This window comes from Sebastes umbrosus, chromosome 14 (assembly GCF_015220745.1).
Source record: "Sebastes umbrosus isolate fSebUmb1 chromosome 14, fSebUmb1.pri, whole genome shotgun sequence".
Classification (NCBI taxonomy): Eukaryota; Metazoa; Chordata; class Actinopteri; order Perciformes; family Sebastidae; genus Sebastes; species Sebastes umbrosus.
The window spans coordinates 25,511,209-25,527,900 of NC_051282.1; the positions used below are offsets into that span (position 1 = coordinate 25,511,209).

At 41.7% G+C, this 16,692-nt stretch overlaps 2 protein-coding genes across 2 annotated transcripts; one reads left to right on the forward strand and one right to left on the reverse strand.

The window, feature by feature from the left end:
- Positions 1–1,889: 1,889 nt before the first annotated feature.
- Positions 1,890–4,641, reverse strand: LOC119501325 (G-protein coupled receptor family C group 5 member C-like). The gene is made up of 3 exons (XM_037791630.1): positions 3,606–4,641; positions 2,767–2,870; positions 1,890–2,677 (listed from the first exon to the last, which is right to left on the reverse strand). The coding sequence occupies exons 1-3, from the start codon at positions 4,639–4,641 to the stop codon at positions 2,579–2,581; spliced, it is 1,239 nt and encodes a 412-aa protein (XP_037647558.1). The 3' UTR covers positions 1,890–2,578.
- A 7,427-nt stretch (positions 4,642–12,068) lies between these two features.
- On the forward strand, positions 12,069–16,546 carry btbd17b (BTB (POZ) domain containing 17b). The gene is made up of 3 exons (XM_037791100.1): positions 12,069–12,606; positions 14,273–14,558; positions 14,844–16,546. The coding sequence occupies exons 1-3, from the start codon at positions 12,519–12,521 to the stop codon at positions 15,916–15,918; spliced, it is 1,449 nt and encodes a 482-aa protein (XP_037647028.1). The 5' UTR covers positions 12,069–12,518; the 3' UTR covers positions 15,919–16,546.
- The last annotated feature ends 146 nt before the right edge of the window (positions 16,547–16,692 follow it).

Below are 16,692 nucleotides of genomic sequence, written 5' to 3' on the forward strand. Positions count from 1 at the left end.
GGCTGCTGACAGCACAGGATGGTGGGAGTAATTGGGAGAGAGCCTACTCAGCCTGCTGCTAGGCAGCCACAGCTCACTCTGAAGCTCTTAGAGCGTGTGCACGTGTGAGCGACAAATTACGTGTGAATAATTGTTCCTCTCCCCGTAGAGAAGAAGGAAGAACTCATTGTAAGTCAGAGTCCCTTCACAATAATGTTGTGATGGTGCTCACAGTGTGCTTATCTGCGGCCCACGCAGCTTCCTATGTAACAAACATCAATGCAGAGAAGGTTCCTGGCAGCCGGTCACCAGTTCTGCTGTCAGATAATGCCGTTTTTATGAGATACTCCATCAAATCGCATTGTAATGCATCTACTCCGTGGCTCTAACTTCACTATCACAGCCCTGGATTCAAACTAGAAAAGAGCATCACATGGATTTATTGTCAGATTTCGCGGTTTGGGCAGTGTATCATTCCCACTATATCGCCCTCGGTGCCACCTAAAATAGTCTTATGCCTTGTTCAGCGGTGTATGCGCAGGTTCCCAGGTGAAGCTGTTAAAGTTTATCATGCAAATACCAGAGATACCAGTGTATTTTATCATGTAAATACCCTGTGACACTTCCTCTTGCATTATTCCATATCTGCCCCCTCGTAACATTGTCAACAAAGATCCAACAGCCACACGGTATTCAAGTGACCTTTTACAGGTTTAATAACTTAAAATGTACACCTTTACATCAAATTATAATTTTCTAAATCCAAGGCACTACAGAATCATATCGCTTTCAGATGAAGTCTGGATCACAGCATCATTTCACAAGACAACAAAGTGTGTTTTACAACAGATTAACAAAATACATTGAGATTTATGACCAGAAAAGTGTTATATTGGTGAAAACACAATAACTTTCAATGTTTGTGAATAAAAACTAACATGTAACAGTTAAGTTATAGACCTGCAGCTAATCCTTGTCTACAGTTTCTCCATCAACCTACAGTAGGCATGGATGTATAATAAGACCTGGATACGGTGCCACAGCTCAGCTCCAATTTTTTCAAGTGGCCACTCGCGGTGTTGCAGCAAAGAATCCCCCTGAGATCCAAAAAAGCATTTTCCCCATAGACCACCAATGTAAAAGAGATGTCTGTAAAACAGTTAACAGGACACCTCGAACTGAAGCAAGGTAAATTATGACTCTTCCTATTTTTTTTTTTTTTTTTTTTTTTTTTTATTTTTTTTTTTTGCTGCACGGTGGTGCAGTGGTTAGCACTGGCGCCTCACAGCTAGAGGGTTGCAGGTTCGAATCCGGCTTGGGACCCTTCTGTGTGGAGTTTGCATGTTCTCCCCGTGTTAGCGTGGGTTTTCTCCGGGTACTCCGGTTTCCTCCCACAGTCCAAAGACATGCAGGTTAGGTTAATTGTGGACTCTAAATTGCCCGTAGGTGTGAATGTGAGCGTGAATGGTTGTCTGTCTCTATGTGTCAGCCCTGCGATGGACTGGCGACCTGTCCAGGGTGTACCCTGCCTTCGCCCAATGTCGGCTGGGATCGGCTCCAGCCCCCCCGCGACCCCTAATGGGATAAGCGGTTGCAGATGGATGGATGGAATGAATTTTTATATTTGTAAAACTTTCCTAGAGCCGAGAAGAGCGATTTTTAAAATCTGTGACGTCATCACAATGTAAAGTCTATGGGCCAAGCGCATCTTCAATGGGCTGCATACCCTGGAAGTATTGGTGCCTTTTTAAATGAGGTTGTGTTTAACGTTTACACGAGAAGAGTCCACAAACGCCCCCCTCTTGTTGTATTCATGGAAAGTTTCTAAAAGCTCAGAGTTCACGAGTTGTGACGTGTTTGTTGACGTTGTCAGAAATGGTGGAGGCCTTGGAAGTAAATTTTTCGGTGCATAATACGTGAATATATTGTAATTTTAGACAAATTCGGTTTCCAGTTCTTATAATACATCCATAACAGTAGATCAGTTGTCACCTAAAAATGGTTTACATTGTTCCACTCTGGTGTATAGATTTTGTAGAACTGTATAAAAAGTAGAGACAGAACAGAATATAAACTAGAAGGCAAAGTCATTGCTCTCCCTTAGAGATACATGGTTGTCTTTTTGAGTGAAGCTACGAGTGAGCAAAGCTGGTTTTAGTTGACAGTAAGAAGGTTTAGGATGCTTGTTGCCATAAATTGAGAAATGAAATAGAAGAGCTGAGACACAACCTCTCCATATGAAAATCATTTAGCCTACGTATACAACCGCCTCTATAAGCTGTCCATCTCCGACATCGTCAGTGTCTTTTTAATCTTTTATTTATGACACTTGCGCTTGTGCGTACAGAACAGACGAGCAGTGCACGAACATCAGAGGAAAACAAAATTCAGAAGTGTGTGTGAGAGGAGCTAGGTCTTGAGATTCACCACAGTGTGTTATTAAAGCTTCTTGCTAAAGAAGAGAACTGATTACATTTGATACAAGGAACTGTGAGAGGAGAACAAACCCCAGGTGGAGATTTCATAGCCGTAACAACCGAGTGTGTGTAGGTGACAGTGCAGTGCGCCCTCGACTCACGCTGCCCGAGTGTGACAGTCCTTAAGACAGCGAGGACCTGCCTGAACGAGGCAGGGAGCTGTCACTTCCTGGAGTCAGAGAGGGGACTCTGGGTCGAGGCAGCATTGCGTCCTGATCCATCTGTAAAGAAACACACAGAGAAGTGATTATTTCAGCAGATGTGACAGAAGAGGATGTTCTGTGGTGTAAAATATTGTGCACTCGCTCACCTTAGTCATACCCTTGGCGATCAGGGCTATTTCAGTGGGCTGGTACACACAACTTCTTAGCTGACCATTATAGGCGCCATATGGAGACATGGGCTTTGTGGGTACTGGTGAAGAAAAGATGGAGGAGGATGAAAAATAGCATTTCAAGAATAAAGTCAAAGTACATTTTCCAGAATAAAGTCGAAATGCTGAGGATAAAGTAAAAATATTGAGAATAAAGTCGAAATGCTGAGGATAAAATAAAAATGTTGAAGGTAAATTTGAAATACCATTTCGAAAATGAAGATGAAATGTCGAAAATAAACGTTGCAATGGTCGTCCAGTCCACAGACATAACACATTAAAACGGGTATGAAAAACAGAAATATCTGTCGCCGTTTAAACAGTCTCTGCAGCAACACACATTTACTCCAACTAGCCAGTTCAGTGAATCAAAATTTGCTGCCTCTGTCAGGATCAATTGGACGCCTGTAACGCACAAGTTGGATACTGTAAAACTTTAAAAGCACCCTGCAGTATTTTCTGTTTTAGATATTTGACGGCATCGTGCTTGTAGCCCCATATGTTTATCATCCTGACAACCAAACATTTGTCTGTCATCATTTTCCTCTTAGTTTCTGTTTGTCTTCAGGGTCATGCACTTGTAGCCAGCTGAAGAAATGGGCCCAAAGCATATGTGCATGAATAAATCATTTAATTGGAGTGCTGTCCTGCTGATTAATTTGTATTTTTTGATTCTGAGGATTCAGCACCCATCTATAGGCTACATAATGTAGTTGAGCGCAATGAGATGTTGTCATTGTACTGTTACTGTTAGACCATAATGCGTCATGTTGTACCTGCTGGAGGCTCGTCCATAGTGAAGGCTTTATTCTCCATGTACACGTTCTGGAGGGGCGGCTCCGGCTCCTTCAGGAAGTTGTCGTAAACCATGCTCCTGGCAGGATAAACGTCTTCTCCATCGATGGGCTGGTCCGGGTCCTCCTGGGTCAGCAGGCAGAGTTCTGGGATGGTGTAGAGGACGAGGAACACCCAGGCGTTTGAAACCACGGCTACAGCCAGAGTCGGATCGTCCCAGCTGGGGTCCCCGGCCACTCTGTTCCCGTAGATGTACATGACGATCCAAGCTACCCAGATGGCCAAGGTGAAGAGGCCCGTGACCAGGATGAAGGCTCCGTCTCGACGCCACTGCTTGTGCTTGTTAGTCAGCGAGGGCACGGCCATCACCACCACAGCCAGCAGCAGAACCATCACGTAGATCAGCGCCATCACAAAGTCCAGGTTAGCGATGCTGCAGGACAGGTCAGGGATAGCGACACCTCCAGGTGGGCCCATGGCCACAGTGATGACGAGCCACTCCGTGTTGATGATCACTTCGACCATCCACAGAGCCAGGGCTCCCAGGCCTAACATCCAGCTCCTGGGCCCCCGGCCCCTCCGCTCCAGCAGGGCCAGCCACAGCCCGTGCATCGCCAGGCAGGCTAGACAGCCTGAGAACAGTACTCCAAAGAGGAACCTCCGCGCGGCGCAGCTGGTGGAGTACCGACCCACAATGAAGGCAAAAGTGAGTCCGAAGAGTCCCAGAGTGAAGACCAGAATGCCGGCCTGCAGGGCCACCATGCCCTTCCTCTTCTTGTGCGTCACAAACGGTAAGGAGGCCATGAGGATGACCAACAGAATGAAGGAAGTCACCACGCCGGCGGCAGCAACAGCCTCCACCACGACCCCCCACACTGTGTTCAGGTCACACAGGTTGTAATAGATGGAGTTGATACTGGAACCACATCCCTTCGGAGGACTGGTAGGGTCCATGGTGGCTTCACTGCAGATATTTAAAAAGTGCTGCAACAAAGAAATATCCTGATTATTAAACATGAGCGTAAATGCAACTACTGTATATTTGCATCCCTGATTATTAGGACAGGAATGGAAAGACAAACTGCTGACTTTGCATGTAATTGAATACAAATCATCCGTATTATTACTGTGTCACAACACAGTGAATGAACTGTACCAAGTCAGTTGTGTGGAGTTTTAATGTGTTGTTCGTATATTGCTGTCCATTGATTACAGCAAATTGTCTCCGATGTCTTTAATTACTACATGACAGCTCAGTCTAGCTTTGGTGGCCTACACTGTGTAATTTACAGAAGCATTTTAACATTTCAACAGGAGACAGAATTCCCCACCCAGCATCCCATTGGTTTTGTATTCAACTTTAATTACAATAATTATTCCACTGTTAACGTAAGGATGAGCGATATGGAGAAAATCAAATATCACAATTTATTTTTTACTAAATATCTTGATATTAAAATATTTACACTGAGATTTTTGATAAACTAATAAAGTAATGTGGATAATATTGTCCCTGTTACATTCATGCCACTGAAGCATATTGAATATAGCATTGTCAATATCCAGTTAAAAGCTCCAAATTTGGTGATTTTTGAACTTTTGAGGTAAGCGGAGGTATTAAGATAAGATAAATAAACTATAAAAATCAATTGGATTGGATTGGAAAATAAATGTTATAATAATAATAGGCTAATTTTAGAATGGCACATTAAAAGCCCCATGCTAAAATCATTAAGCAATACCATATACGATATGGAGAAAATCAAATATCACAATTTTATTTATTTATTTATTTAACCCCTTCATATCAATACTGTAGGGTTGACTATTGGTGCTTTCACAAAATATTTACACAATGAGATTTTTGATAAATAAACTAATGAAGTAATGTGGATATAATGTCTAAGTGGGTAAAAGAAAATAATAGAACAGCCAGAAAATGACTTTACAGTCCTGTATGTGATGAGAACATTATCCTAAATTATTAAGATAAAAAAACAATTTAAAAATCAATTGTATAATCTGCCATAGAGCTAAATCAGACCTTTTTAACCCTCTGAAACCCACAATAGACCAATTTTAGTATTTTTTTAGGGGTGTACAGCAGGTCTTTAGGAGGAGATAGCAGGTCAACATGATGTCACATAGAAGTGGTGTACATCATCTGAAAGCTGGGAACCTGAAGATTAATTTGAGATGCAGTTCAGCACTGTGTGTCAAGTTGTTCTATTCATTAATCAGAAATAAACATTAATTAATTAAATATTTTAAATAATTTGTGAAAGTGAACATTATGATAGAAGTATATGATGGCCATCCCCATGCTCTATTATGTCTCATAAGTTGTTGCAGCATTTTTTGGGTTGATAGCATTTGTTACACAGATTTGATGCTAAATTTAACCCTTTTTTGTCCACTCAAGAATTGATAAAAATAAAAAAAAAGATCAATAATTCCTCCAAAATATCACATTAATATGCTGATGAAAAGTTTACATTGTGGCGAATATTAATCTTATCATAGGCTAATTTTAATATGGCACATTAATTAATGCTCAAATCATTAGGCTACATATCATATACAATAAAACACTTACAGGAGTATAATGTGGTGACTTCTTACCTGGACTGATGGCAGCTGCAGCAGCTCCTCTCCAACAGGTGACTCAGGTGAGAATAAGACCTAAACCTTGTCCGGATATAATAGTTATTTCTCGGATATTTTAACAGACTCCTGACGGACGTTTCGACCAATTTTCTGAGCGTTCACTAAATTGCTCCACGGTGTTGTTTTGTCACGGACAGTCCTCCATGTGATCTGCCCACTCCCTCTCTCTTATTACCGGACCATGTTCTAATGAACTCACATCAAATCATGCTTGGCTAGTTCTCCTGTAAAGTTGTTATTCATATTATTATATCCTGTAAAGGTCAGTGTAACTCAGCTCAAACCTCTCTTGTCTCTTCACCCAGCCTCTCTCCTGCAGCTTTGCATATTCTGTGAGATTACAGCTGCTTATTTGTGTCAGGCAGCTTACATCCAAACAAAGGGACCACTCACCTCTCAAGTGAGTCCTTTCCTGCTGAACACAGGCTTTGCAGCACGTCGAGCTGTGTGACCTGTTTGACACTTGATTTCAGACACAATGATGATGGATGATTAATGGCTCTTACTGGGTTGGTAATTAGATCAGTTACATGTGATTAGAGTCTTTAAAAGCAGTTTTTTTGTGTGAAATGATCAGCTGCTGCTGCACACAGCAGCTTATTGTGGGAATTAGCCTTATGTGGGACATTTTTGGGCATTTCAGATTTCTGGAATATGAAGCTGACACATTAAATCCACAGACAGTACCACTATGAAATCCCCAGGATGTGTCCTAATCAAACCAGAAAAAAAAGAAAATGCAGATATCACAAAAATAAATGGTAAACATATTAGTAATCTAAATGCCAAATTGTCTTGTGGGACACTGAAAAGTTTGTTAAAAGGCTGAAATCACCTTAATTAATGTAGGAAACACTCAAGGCTAACTGTGCAATTAAGTGCATGCAGCTAAAGATTCATGAATCTGCTGTGAATTGCTTAAAGTTAAAATGTTAAACTGTTTTCATTTCACTATACAGGGAATACAACCATAACAGGCATTTAGGGCCTATTTGAAGCCAATACATTAAATCTACACCCAGTACCACTCCGAAATCCTCAGGATTTGTCCTAATCAAACCCCAAAAAAAGAAAATGCAGCAATCACAAAAAGAAATGGTAGACATATTAGTAATCTTAGTGCCAAATTGTCTCAGACTAATCTTTATTTCCTAACGAGGGAAACTGAAAAGTTTGTTAAAAGGCTGATTTTATCTTTAATTAATGTAGGAAACTCTCAAGGCTAAATGTGCAATTAAATGCACAACTAAAAATGCATGAATCTGCTGTGAATTTCAAAGTTAAAATGTTAAACTGTTTTCATTTCACTATAGGGAACACATACAACCATAACAGGTATTTAGGGCCTATTTGTAGCCAATACATTAAATCTACACTCAGTACCACTCCGAAATCCCCAGGATGTGTCCTAATTAAAACAAAAAAAGAAAATGCAGTCTCGTAAAAAAAATGGTAGACATATCAGTAATCTTGTGGGACACTGAAAAGTCTGTTAAAAGGCTGAAATCATCTTAATTAATGTAGGAAACACTCGAGGCTAAATGTGCAATCCCACGTTGAGTAATTTTACCACTTACAATGTTATTACTGCAAAACCTAGGCTTTTCAATTGGATGTTACATGGGGAATCCAACAATAGACTATAATAGTTTTGAAGCATTTAGGAACATAGAAAGACATTAAATAACCTATTTTATCATATCTGTTATGCAAAGAAGGCATAGTTAAATGCACGGCTAAAAATTCATGAATCTGCTGTGAATTGCAACGTTAAAATGTTAAACTGTTTTCATTTCACTATACAGGGAACACATACAACCATAACAGGCATATAGGGCCTATTTGAAGCCAATACATCAAACCTTGAGGCAACATATTAAACCACACACTGCATTATGGGTAATGATTGAATAACCTGTAATGTATAGGCATAAAAACAACAACCTACAGAAATTAGAAAAAAACTCATACCATTTTAGCAGAGATATATATAACAATGGTGAAATGTAACTAAGTACATTTACTCAAGTACCGTACTTGAGTACAAATTTGAAGTACTTGTACTTTACTTGAGTATTACCTTTTCATGCTGCTTTCTACTTCTACTCAACTACATCTCAGAGGGAAATATTGTGCTTTTTACTCCACTATATTTATCTGATAGCTTTAGTTAATTTACAAATTAATTAATATTATTTTGCATACAAAACATACAAACCTTATAAATATGTTTTGTTATATATTTAACTCTCCAACAGTATATTCAAGTACAGCATTTATAATTAATTCACAATTATTTTGTCACTTTTCGTGCAAAAATTACAAACATTTTATGGTTCCAGCTTCACGACTGTGAAGATTTTCTACTTTTCCTTCTTAAATATTTTTTTCCTGCATCAAATACTTTACTTTCAATACTTTAGGTACATTTTACTGATTATACTTACATATTTTTATTTAAGTGACATAATTTTTTTTATCTTTTTTTGAATTTTTTTTTATCTGAATACTTCCTCCACCACTGATGTCTAATATAGAAATAAAAAAAATATATCAATTATTTTCCACATATTGTTATGTATGAAAAGACCCAAAATAAACACTGTAAGCAGACTACTTGATTATAAGCGAATGATTTAAACAGCATTTGTATAGAAATGATTCTGTCCCAAGCTTTTTGCAACTCTGATTTATGCCATTTAGTGCAATTTCAGTAATTAAATTAAATACTTTATACATAAACAACATGCATCTTGAGAAATCTGCTCACAGAGACTTCCTCTCTTTAAGGATAAGTATACTTCAGAACAGTCATGATCAGAGAGGAGACTGTGCCTCCAGTTTGCAGAGCCACCTGGTGGAAAATATTGTTACAGGAGAGACTGACTCCTGCATAATCAAATCAAACTAAACAATAACACAGATCTTGTTATTGATCTGTTGTAGGCCCTGCCACTTAACAACCATTTGATAAATAGGAACATTGACAGATGCCATTGATTTTAAGCTTTTAAATTGTAAATACTGTGATAAATATGAAACTATGACAGTCCATTAAACCTATCTTGGTTAATGTGCCTAAAAAGATGGATTCAATGTCATGGGTTGCCCTTTGTTTCTTTTTTTTTAGGTCATATTTTAGTCTCCTAAGTATTTTTGAGATATACGCTGATTTTTTTTGATCGGTTTCTCTGTGTTTGCCTCGACTTTGTGAATATTTAAAAGTCACAAAACTTCTCTCATCATCTCTCTTCTTCATCTTGTTGTGAAACTTGCACTTAGGAAAAAGGCAGCGTCAGAATTATTACAATTGCAAAATTGAATTTGCTGTCCAAATAGTCAAGTTTGGGAGGCACATTGAAATATCAGTGTGAGCAGTTCTTCTACACATTCGTATGTGTTTTATTAATTTTTTGTTGTTTTTATTCATTGGACACTTCGTGCATCCAACATGTAAACTGTGTGATTATATCAAAAGCCATTTGTGTCACGTTTTGGAGACCTGGTTATCTAGTGCATCCCCTCCGGCTTCAGCACAAGAGTAAGGTCATCCAGGACACCTTGCTGAAGCTCGCTCTGCTCTGGCATTCAGCCAGCACTAAACGCACTATTTATACTGCGTGATGGAGGCCCCCCGTGGTGCATCGATTCCTCAATGGATCCCGTCCCCGAGGGGCGCTCTCTCACGAACCCAGCAGCTCGTCAATCCATCGCTTTGCATTGTGGTTCTGTTAGCAGATTCTTAATAGGAGCTGATCTCAAAGGAGAAAGCAATGTGACCTTAATGAAGGGCATGCCCTTTACAGATGCACACGTAAAGAGGGCTTTGGGTTTATTCTGTTTTCATTATGTAGCTCAACTACAGTCACTGGTGGACTCAGGGAGGGGACAGGGGGGGTGACCGCCCCTCTTGGCGCCCCCTGTTTGAAAAATAACACAACAAAAGTGCTCTCTTGGATGCCCCTATGGTAGATAAAACATGATGCAGTGCCCTCTAGGGTGGCCTTAAATGGAGAAAACATGATAAAATACCCTCTAGGGTGGTCTTAAATAGAGAAAACTTGATAGCATATCCTCTACGGTGGCCTTAAATGGAGAAAACTTGATAAAATAATCTCTAGGGTGGCCTTTAAAGGAGAAAACTTGATAAAATAATCTCTAGGGTGGCCTTTAAAGGAGAAAACTTGATAAAATGCCCTCTAGGGTGGCCTTAAATGGAGAAAACTTGATAATATGTCCTCTAGGGTGGCCTTAAATGGAGAAAACTTGATAATATGCCCTCTAGGGTGACCTTAAATGGAGAAAACTTGATAATATGTCCCGTAGGATGGCTTAAATGGAGAAAAACATAATAAAATGTCCACTATGGTGGAGAGAATCCCATAGAAAACTTGATAAAATACCCTCTGGGGTGGCCTTAAATGGAGAAAACTTGATTAAATATCCTCTGATGTGGCCTTAAATGCAGAAAACTTGATAATATGCCCTCTAGGGTGGCCTTCCAGTGGAGAAAACGTGTTTAAGTGACCTCTAAGGTGGCCTTTAAGTTGAGAGGATGTGATGCAGTGCCATTAAGGCTGCCCTACATGCTACATGCTTTGTGTGCACTGGTGCCCCATCACCGCATGCAGTTAATGCTTTTTATTTTTTTCCCCCCTGCCCCTCAGGCAGCCTGAGTACGCCGCTGACAACAGTTTTTGCATCCATATAGATTCATAGCATTCACATAAAGCTCATGAATCTTGCATCTGTATCAACCTCCAGAAAGTAAAACAAACAGAAGACACCACCCTATACAGTATGATCCCGTGCTCTTGTTGTCTTCTGGTCCATTTTGTTTGCAGCAGGCTTCATTAGGGCGCCTCAGCAGCACCGCTCTCCTCCGAGAACCTGTCAGGTTATTCATAGCAGTGGCTCAGGTCGGGGACTCGCAGGACGCCTCTCTTCCTGCATTTTTACCGCAGCCTGGCAGCCCTCGGGGCGCCACCACAACCCAGTTCACTCTGAAACGATGTCTCTCCCTGTCTGTCTCTTCTGTTGGAGCTATTTTAAACACATCTGTCACATTGCAGTATGTTAGTATGAATGTTGTGATTGGACTAATGGCCCAGTCAGATGCAATGATTACAAAAGAAAGAATCCATACTGAGCTTATCTTTTTGATAACTTGGATCCTCGTATTGACTGACCCATCTCTGACTGACGGATCGATGCTAACTGAGTTATAAACATCTCTCTGAACCTATTGTTGTCATCAGTGCCATTTCACATTTCCTTCTGTTGTATCCCTGTTACTGTATGTTATTGCTATTGATTATCATAGCTAGGAGGTTAGTGTGTTCCCTGTTCCCATTACCTCCATATCCAGCCGGAGTTTGTATCACGCACATTAAAACATCAAACCCTCTGCCCTCTGCGAGGTTTTTCTGATGCAACATTGAAAAATGTTCTTGATCTGTAATGTGACTACATAAGATCCGGATTGGCAGCTGAATTTGATCAACGAGGGTTGCCTTTAATTGATGAGCAGACCCAATGAAAACATCCCTCCATTAGTGAGATTAACGTGGCATCAGAGGGATAAATTGCTCTAAGCTGAAAAACTGTCCTACAAATATGCAGTTTGTCACACATATTAGAGCCTCAATTACTTTTGGCAGATCAGTCTCTGTGGCAACCTTCTGTAATTAACTTGCTCATTATATGACGCTGATTGTGCTTAACTTAGATATCACAAACAACATTTTGCAGCCCAGAGATTTGCTGCAATCTGAGTGCCACTAAAACATGGAACTGTGTTAATATTGATTGTTAATAGCGCCTAACCTCCCTGACTTTTAAACTAAACAAAACCCCCCAAAACATTAAGCTGAGTCCTTGCTTGGCCCGGTGCCGCCGATCAATGCCATGCAACATCCAAAAGGGAGGAATTCAAAATCAAAGCTGTCGCTATAGCAACGCCCCTGCCAGATTCCACCAATCAATGGAATCCGTGGGGTTGCGAGATGCGCCAGGGAAAGGCCAGCGTCCTACATAAAGAGTGCGGGACGGGGAGCCGGGCGGCACACACACACTCTCGGGGCAACACACACCTTTCTGCAAGCCACAAAAAAAGGCACAGCAGCCAGAAGAAGAAGAAGAAGAAGAGTCAGGAGGAGAAGTGGCACAGAGTCAGGAAGAGAGGGGGAAAGGACAAAGGAAGAGAGGCAGGGAAGAACTGAGAAGACATGGTTCGCTCACGTGAACAAGGGATCCCTGCCTGGGTCTGTGTGGGCACCCTGCTCCTCTTAATCCACTCTGTCACAGTTAGAGGAGGTAAGATAAACTAATCAGTAGTTTCAAAGAGTCATATCACCTTTGCATCTTTTGTTATATCCTTCATTGTAAGAGAAGCTGTGTTGTTCTATTTCAGTCCAGCTTCCCCCATACTGTCAGTGGGTAGTAGGGCACGGCATGAATGTGTGGCTCGTGCTCAGCCTCAGGGCAGGGGATGGGTATTTATCTATTCTACTCATCCTGTCCTCATCTATCTGTCTGCCGGGTGCAGGGAAAGACAGGCAAGTCCATTTGCTGCCTGGCTTTGTGCCGGCTCAGTGATACAGTACGGTGCAAGCCCCCGAGGGAAAGCTCCTCAAAAAAAACAATTTGACTGATTTTGCTATCGAAGGTCACATTCCTTGCTGTCAGATTAGATTTCATCTGGAATTCTTCGTCTAATCCTATATTTAGGGATTGTATTAAAATGTTTTATTCAATGTTTTCAGCTCTTCTCAGCTTGAGTGGAAGAGAATCTGAAGCATTCTTGATTCATAACTTTTTTTTGTCTACTTTGAATTGAATCTTTTTTTCCTGCAGAATCAGAAAAAAAGTAGGTTGCGTCTGAAAATCCATACTAAGTACACTAAAACAGTATGTGAGATTTTTTAGTATGCAAATTGCAAACTATCAAAGTGAAATATTACAGTACGCAAACGCTGGCGGCATAAATATCCCACAATGCATCGCGGTAGTGACGACAACGTTCATAATAACAGATGTTGACAGACAGCTCTGTAACGCCAATAACCCTTCAATTTAAGTGTGAGTATTAGATTTCACTTAATGCATTTTATTAATCAGACTTCGACTCAAATCATCGTTTTGGTCACATGAGGTTGGCATGGGTTGCCACGGTTACATGTCTCCAACCGGCAAGGAGGCTCTCAGGAAGTGACGACGTGAATTACTGCTCAGTGTGTCAAAAGTATGTTGAACGATAGAACACATATTGGGTATAGAGTGTAAAGTATGTGATTTCAGATGTAGTAATATATACTGTTCCATGAGGAATTTGGTGCTTTTTCAATTAGCTATGGTGTGCCAGGATCATTTGTCGAAACACACCCCCACACCACGCTCAGCTGGCTCAGGGTGCTGGCTGGCTAATTGGAAAAAGGTTACTTTGAAGTGGGGGGCGCTTGATTGTGGTAGAGATATGAAGACTTTCCAGGGAGCCAATGTGCTCCCCCTGTGTCTCATTAAACCCTCGGTAATAGGCCAACAAGGCTGCTGATGGCTGTGTGGCAGAATGGAAACAGCAGCTTGTCACGCTGAGTCTTTCATGTGTGATTCTCCAGTATGTGCCTCTTGTACTTGAGGAGAACCATAGAAGCAGCCATCTGCAATGGCGCCGCAAAGTCAGGATTCTTTTCTGAGCAACCTGGTGTCGGAGGTTTTCTGAGTAAGCCACCTGGCTTGTTCTCTATGAATCGAAACCAGAAGAACAGAAGTGTGCTGACACATAATATCAATTGTGGTTTAGTAGAAAAGTTAGAGAGTACTTTTCCAGTTCTTGCTGTGTCAAATCTGAAGTTGTAGAACAAACGCACACAAATTCTGCTGTGAAATCTTGAAAAGCAGAGACGGGCTGATGCAAATTACGGTGACGAAATTAAGAATGTCAAAGTGCTGCTGCGTCATCTTTCGCTTTCTTTCCCCACAGCTGCCCTGAAGCTGGAGGCAGCGTTAGACACCGGGGCCACGGTGCTGAATCACTCCATGGGCCTGGTGCAGCGTATGGAGACCCTGCTGGCCCTGGGGAACGGCAGCGACGTCACCCTGCGGGTGCAGACCATCAACACGGATGAGGTGAAGGTGATCCAGGCCCACAGCCTGGTTCTCACGCTGCAGAGCGACGTGTTTGAAGAGCTGCTGCTCACTCGCAACAACAGCGTTGTGGTTTTGAGGGAGACGCCTGACTGTGCAGCTGTCTTTGACAAGTTTATCAGGTGAGGGTGACTCATGGTGTAATCAGATTTGTTAATCAGGTTCAATCACATGGACCCATTCAAGAAGTGTCTTCCCACAAGTATAAATCTTCACTCACCATTTTGCTTTTTCTCTCCTTTTGGAGAAGTGAGATGCTCCATCTTGTGAAATATTCTAAAATTACATTTGCCTGTTTGAGGCTCACAGTTGAAAATCTGACAGCGTGGGTTTATTCAGTGACTCAGACGTGAGGAGAGGAAAAAAGTAGTATGCCTTACTGAAAGATATTTTTTACCCTCTTGCAGGTATCTGTACTGCGGTGACATCTCAGTGCGGCTAGATCAGGCCATTTCTCTCCATAAGCTGGCCAGCAAGTACCACGTGTGGGGCTTGCAGCAGGGTCTGACCCAGTACATGACCCAACATCTGTCCAGTGAGTCGCCCACAGGCCATGTGATTGGCTGGTACAACTATGCGTTACAAATTGGGGACGTGATCCTGCGGGACAGCTGCCTGCAGTACCTGTCCTGGAACCTGTCTTCTGTGCTGCAGAGCGGAGAATGGGGCTCCATCAGTGAAGACCTGCTCCTCTCCTTGCTCCAGCGCTCCGACCTCATTCTGCAGACGGAGCTGGAGCTCTACGAGGCCCTGGAGGCCTGGATTAGCCAGAACCAGCCTGTCAGTACGACGGTGGAGAGTGCCCTGAGGGCTGTTCGATACGGCATGATTCCCCCTCAGCACCTCTTCCGTCTTCAGAAGCAATCTGCCCTCCTGCAGAAGCATTACGAGTCTATCCGCGATCTGCTCTACCTCGCTTTCCAATTTCACTCTGCCTCACCTATCCAGCTGGCCAAGTACTTTGATGTCAACTGCAGTATTTTCACTCCCCGTAACTACCTGTCCGCCTCCTGGGGTTCCCCTTGGGTCATCAATAACCCCACCCGCGATGACCGCAGCTTCAGCTTCCAGACCCAGCTCGGGCCCAGCGGCCACGACTCCAGCAAGAGAGTGACCTGGAACGCCCTGTTCTCCCCTCGCTGGCTCCCACTCAGCGCCAGGTCAACCTATACCGAGCTGGGCGCCATGCAGCCCACGCGCACGGACGGAGGTCGACCTCGCATCATCGTAACGCCAGCCACTTCGAGTCCTGACTTTGCCGGAGTGAGTTTCCAGAAGACTGTGATCGTGATGGCAAGACAGCAAGGAAAAGTGGTGGTTCGCCACGTCTATAACTTCCACCAGAGCACAGAGGAGGCCGGTGATTTCCTGGTGGACGCCGACCTGCAGCGCCGCGCATCAGAGTACCTGATTGACAGCTCCCTCTATCTGCACATCGTCATAAAACCTCTCTACCATACCCTCCTTGTTGCCAGGAAGTAAAGGCAGGAATCTGGTGTGGCCTTACTATCGGTTATCCACCCTCCAACCACACAATCACATATTCCAAAGTAAACTCATCTCACAGCACGTGTTTATGCATCAGGTCTGAGACATCTCTGTTTAGCAAGGAGGTGTTTGGTATAAGAAAAGGACTCACAATTTAATGCAGCGTTTATCACAATAATGATGGTATTCAGTATTTCATGCATACTAAAAAAAACACTGTACTGTATTATTTGTTCAGGTATTCTATAGTTTAGCCGTTTGTTCCTTGAATTTATTAAATCTATGTGATGGTTTAATGTTGTTTGCATAGGTACTATAGAAGTTTTGCTTTAAAATAAAATGTTATTGCTATTAATTTAATGCATTTCACTATAGATTTTTAGTTCTTGTATATCGTACTTGTATATGTTGTTTACATACCAAAATGTGTAAATTAAAGTGCATTCCCATCATCAGTGTTCCTTTGTATACCAGTTGACTTGCAAGACAGTGAGTCCTTTGCTATTTATTTATTATTTATTGTTACACATGCATTTTATCTAGCTTTTAAATAAATTACACCAGTATGTGATTTTCATCCTGAAACAAAAAAAACAATTAATAAAAGGCAATAACATAAAAACATTGTGTCTGTGTTGGCCCATATAGGATTTGCAAAAATAAACTTTACTGAAGCAAAATTAATGGTTGATCTTACTGTAGTGTGATATTTTTATATTTTTGATTACGCTTGGTTAATTGTAGAAAAAATAATGTTGTGTTATTAAC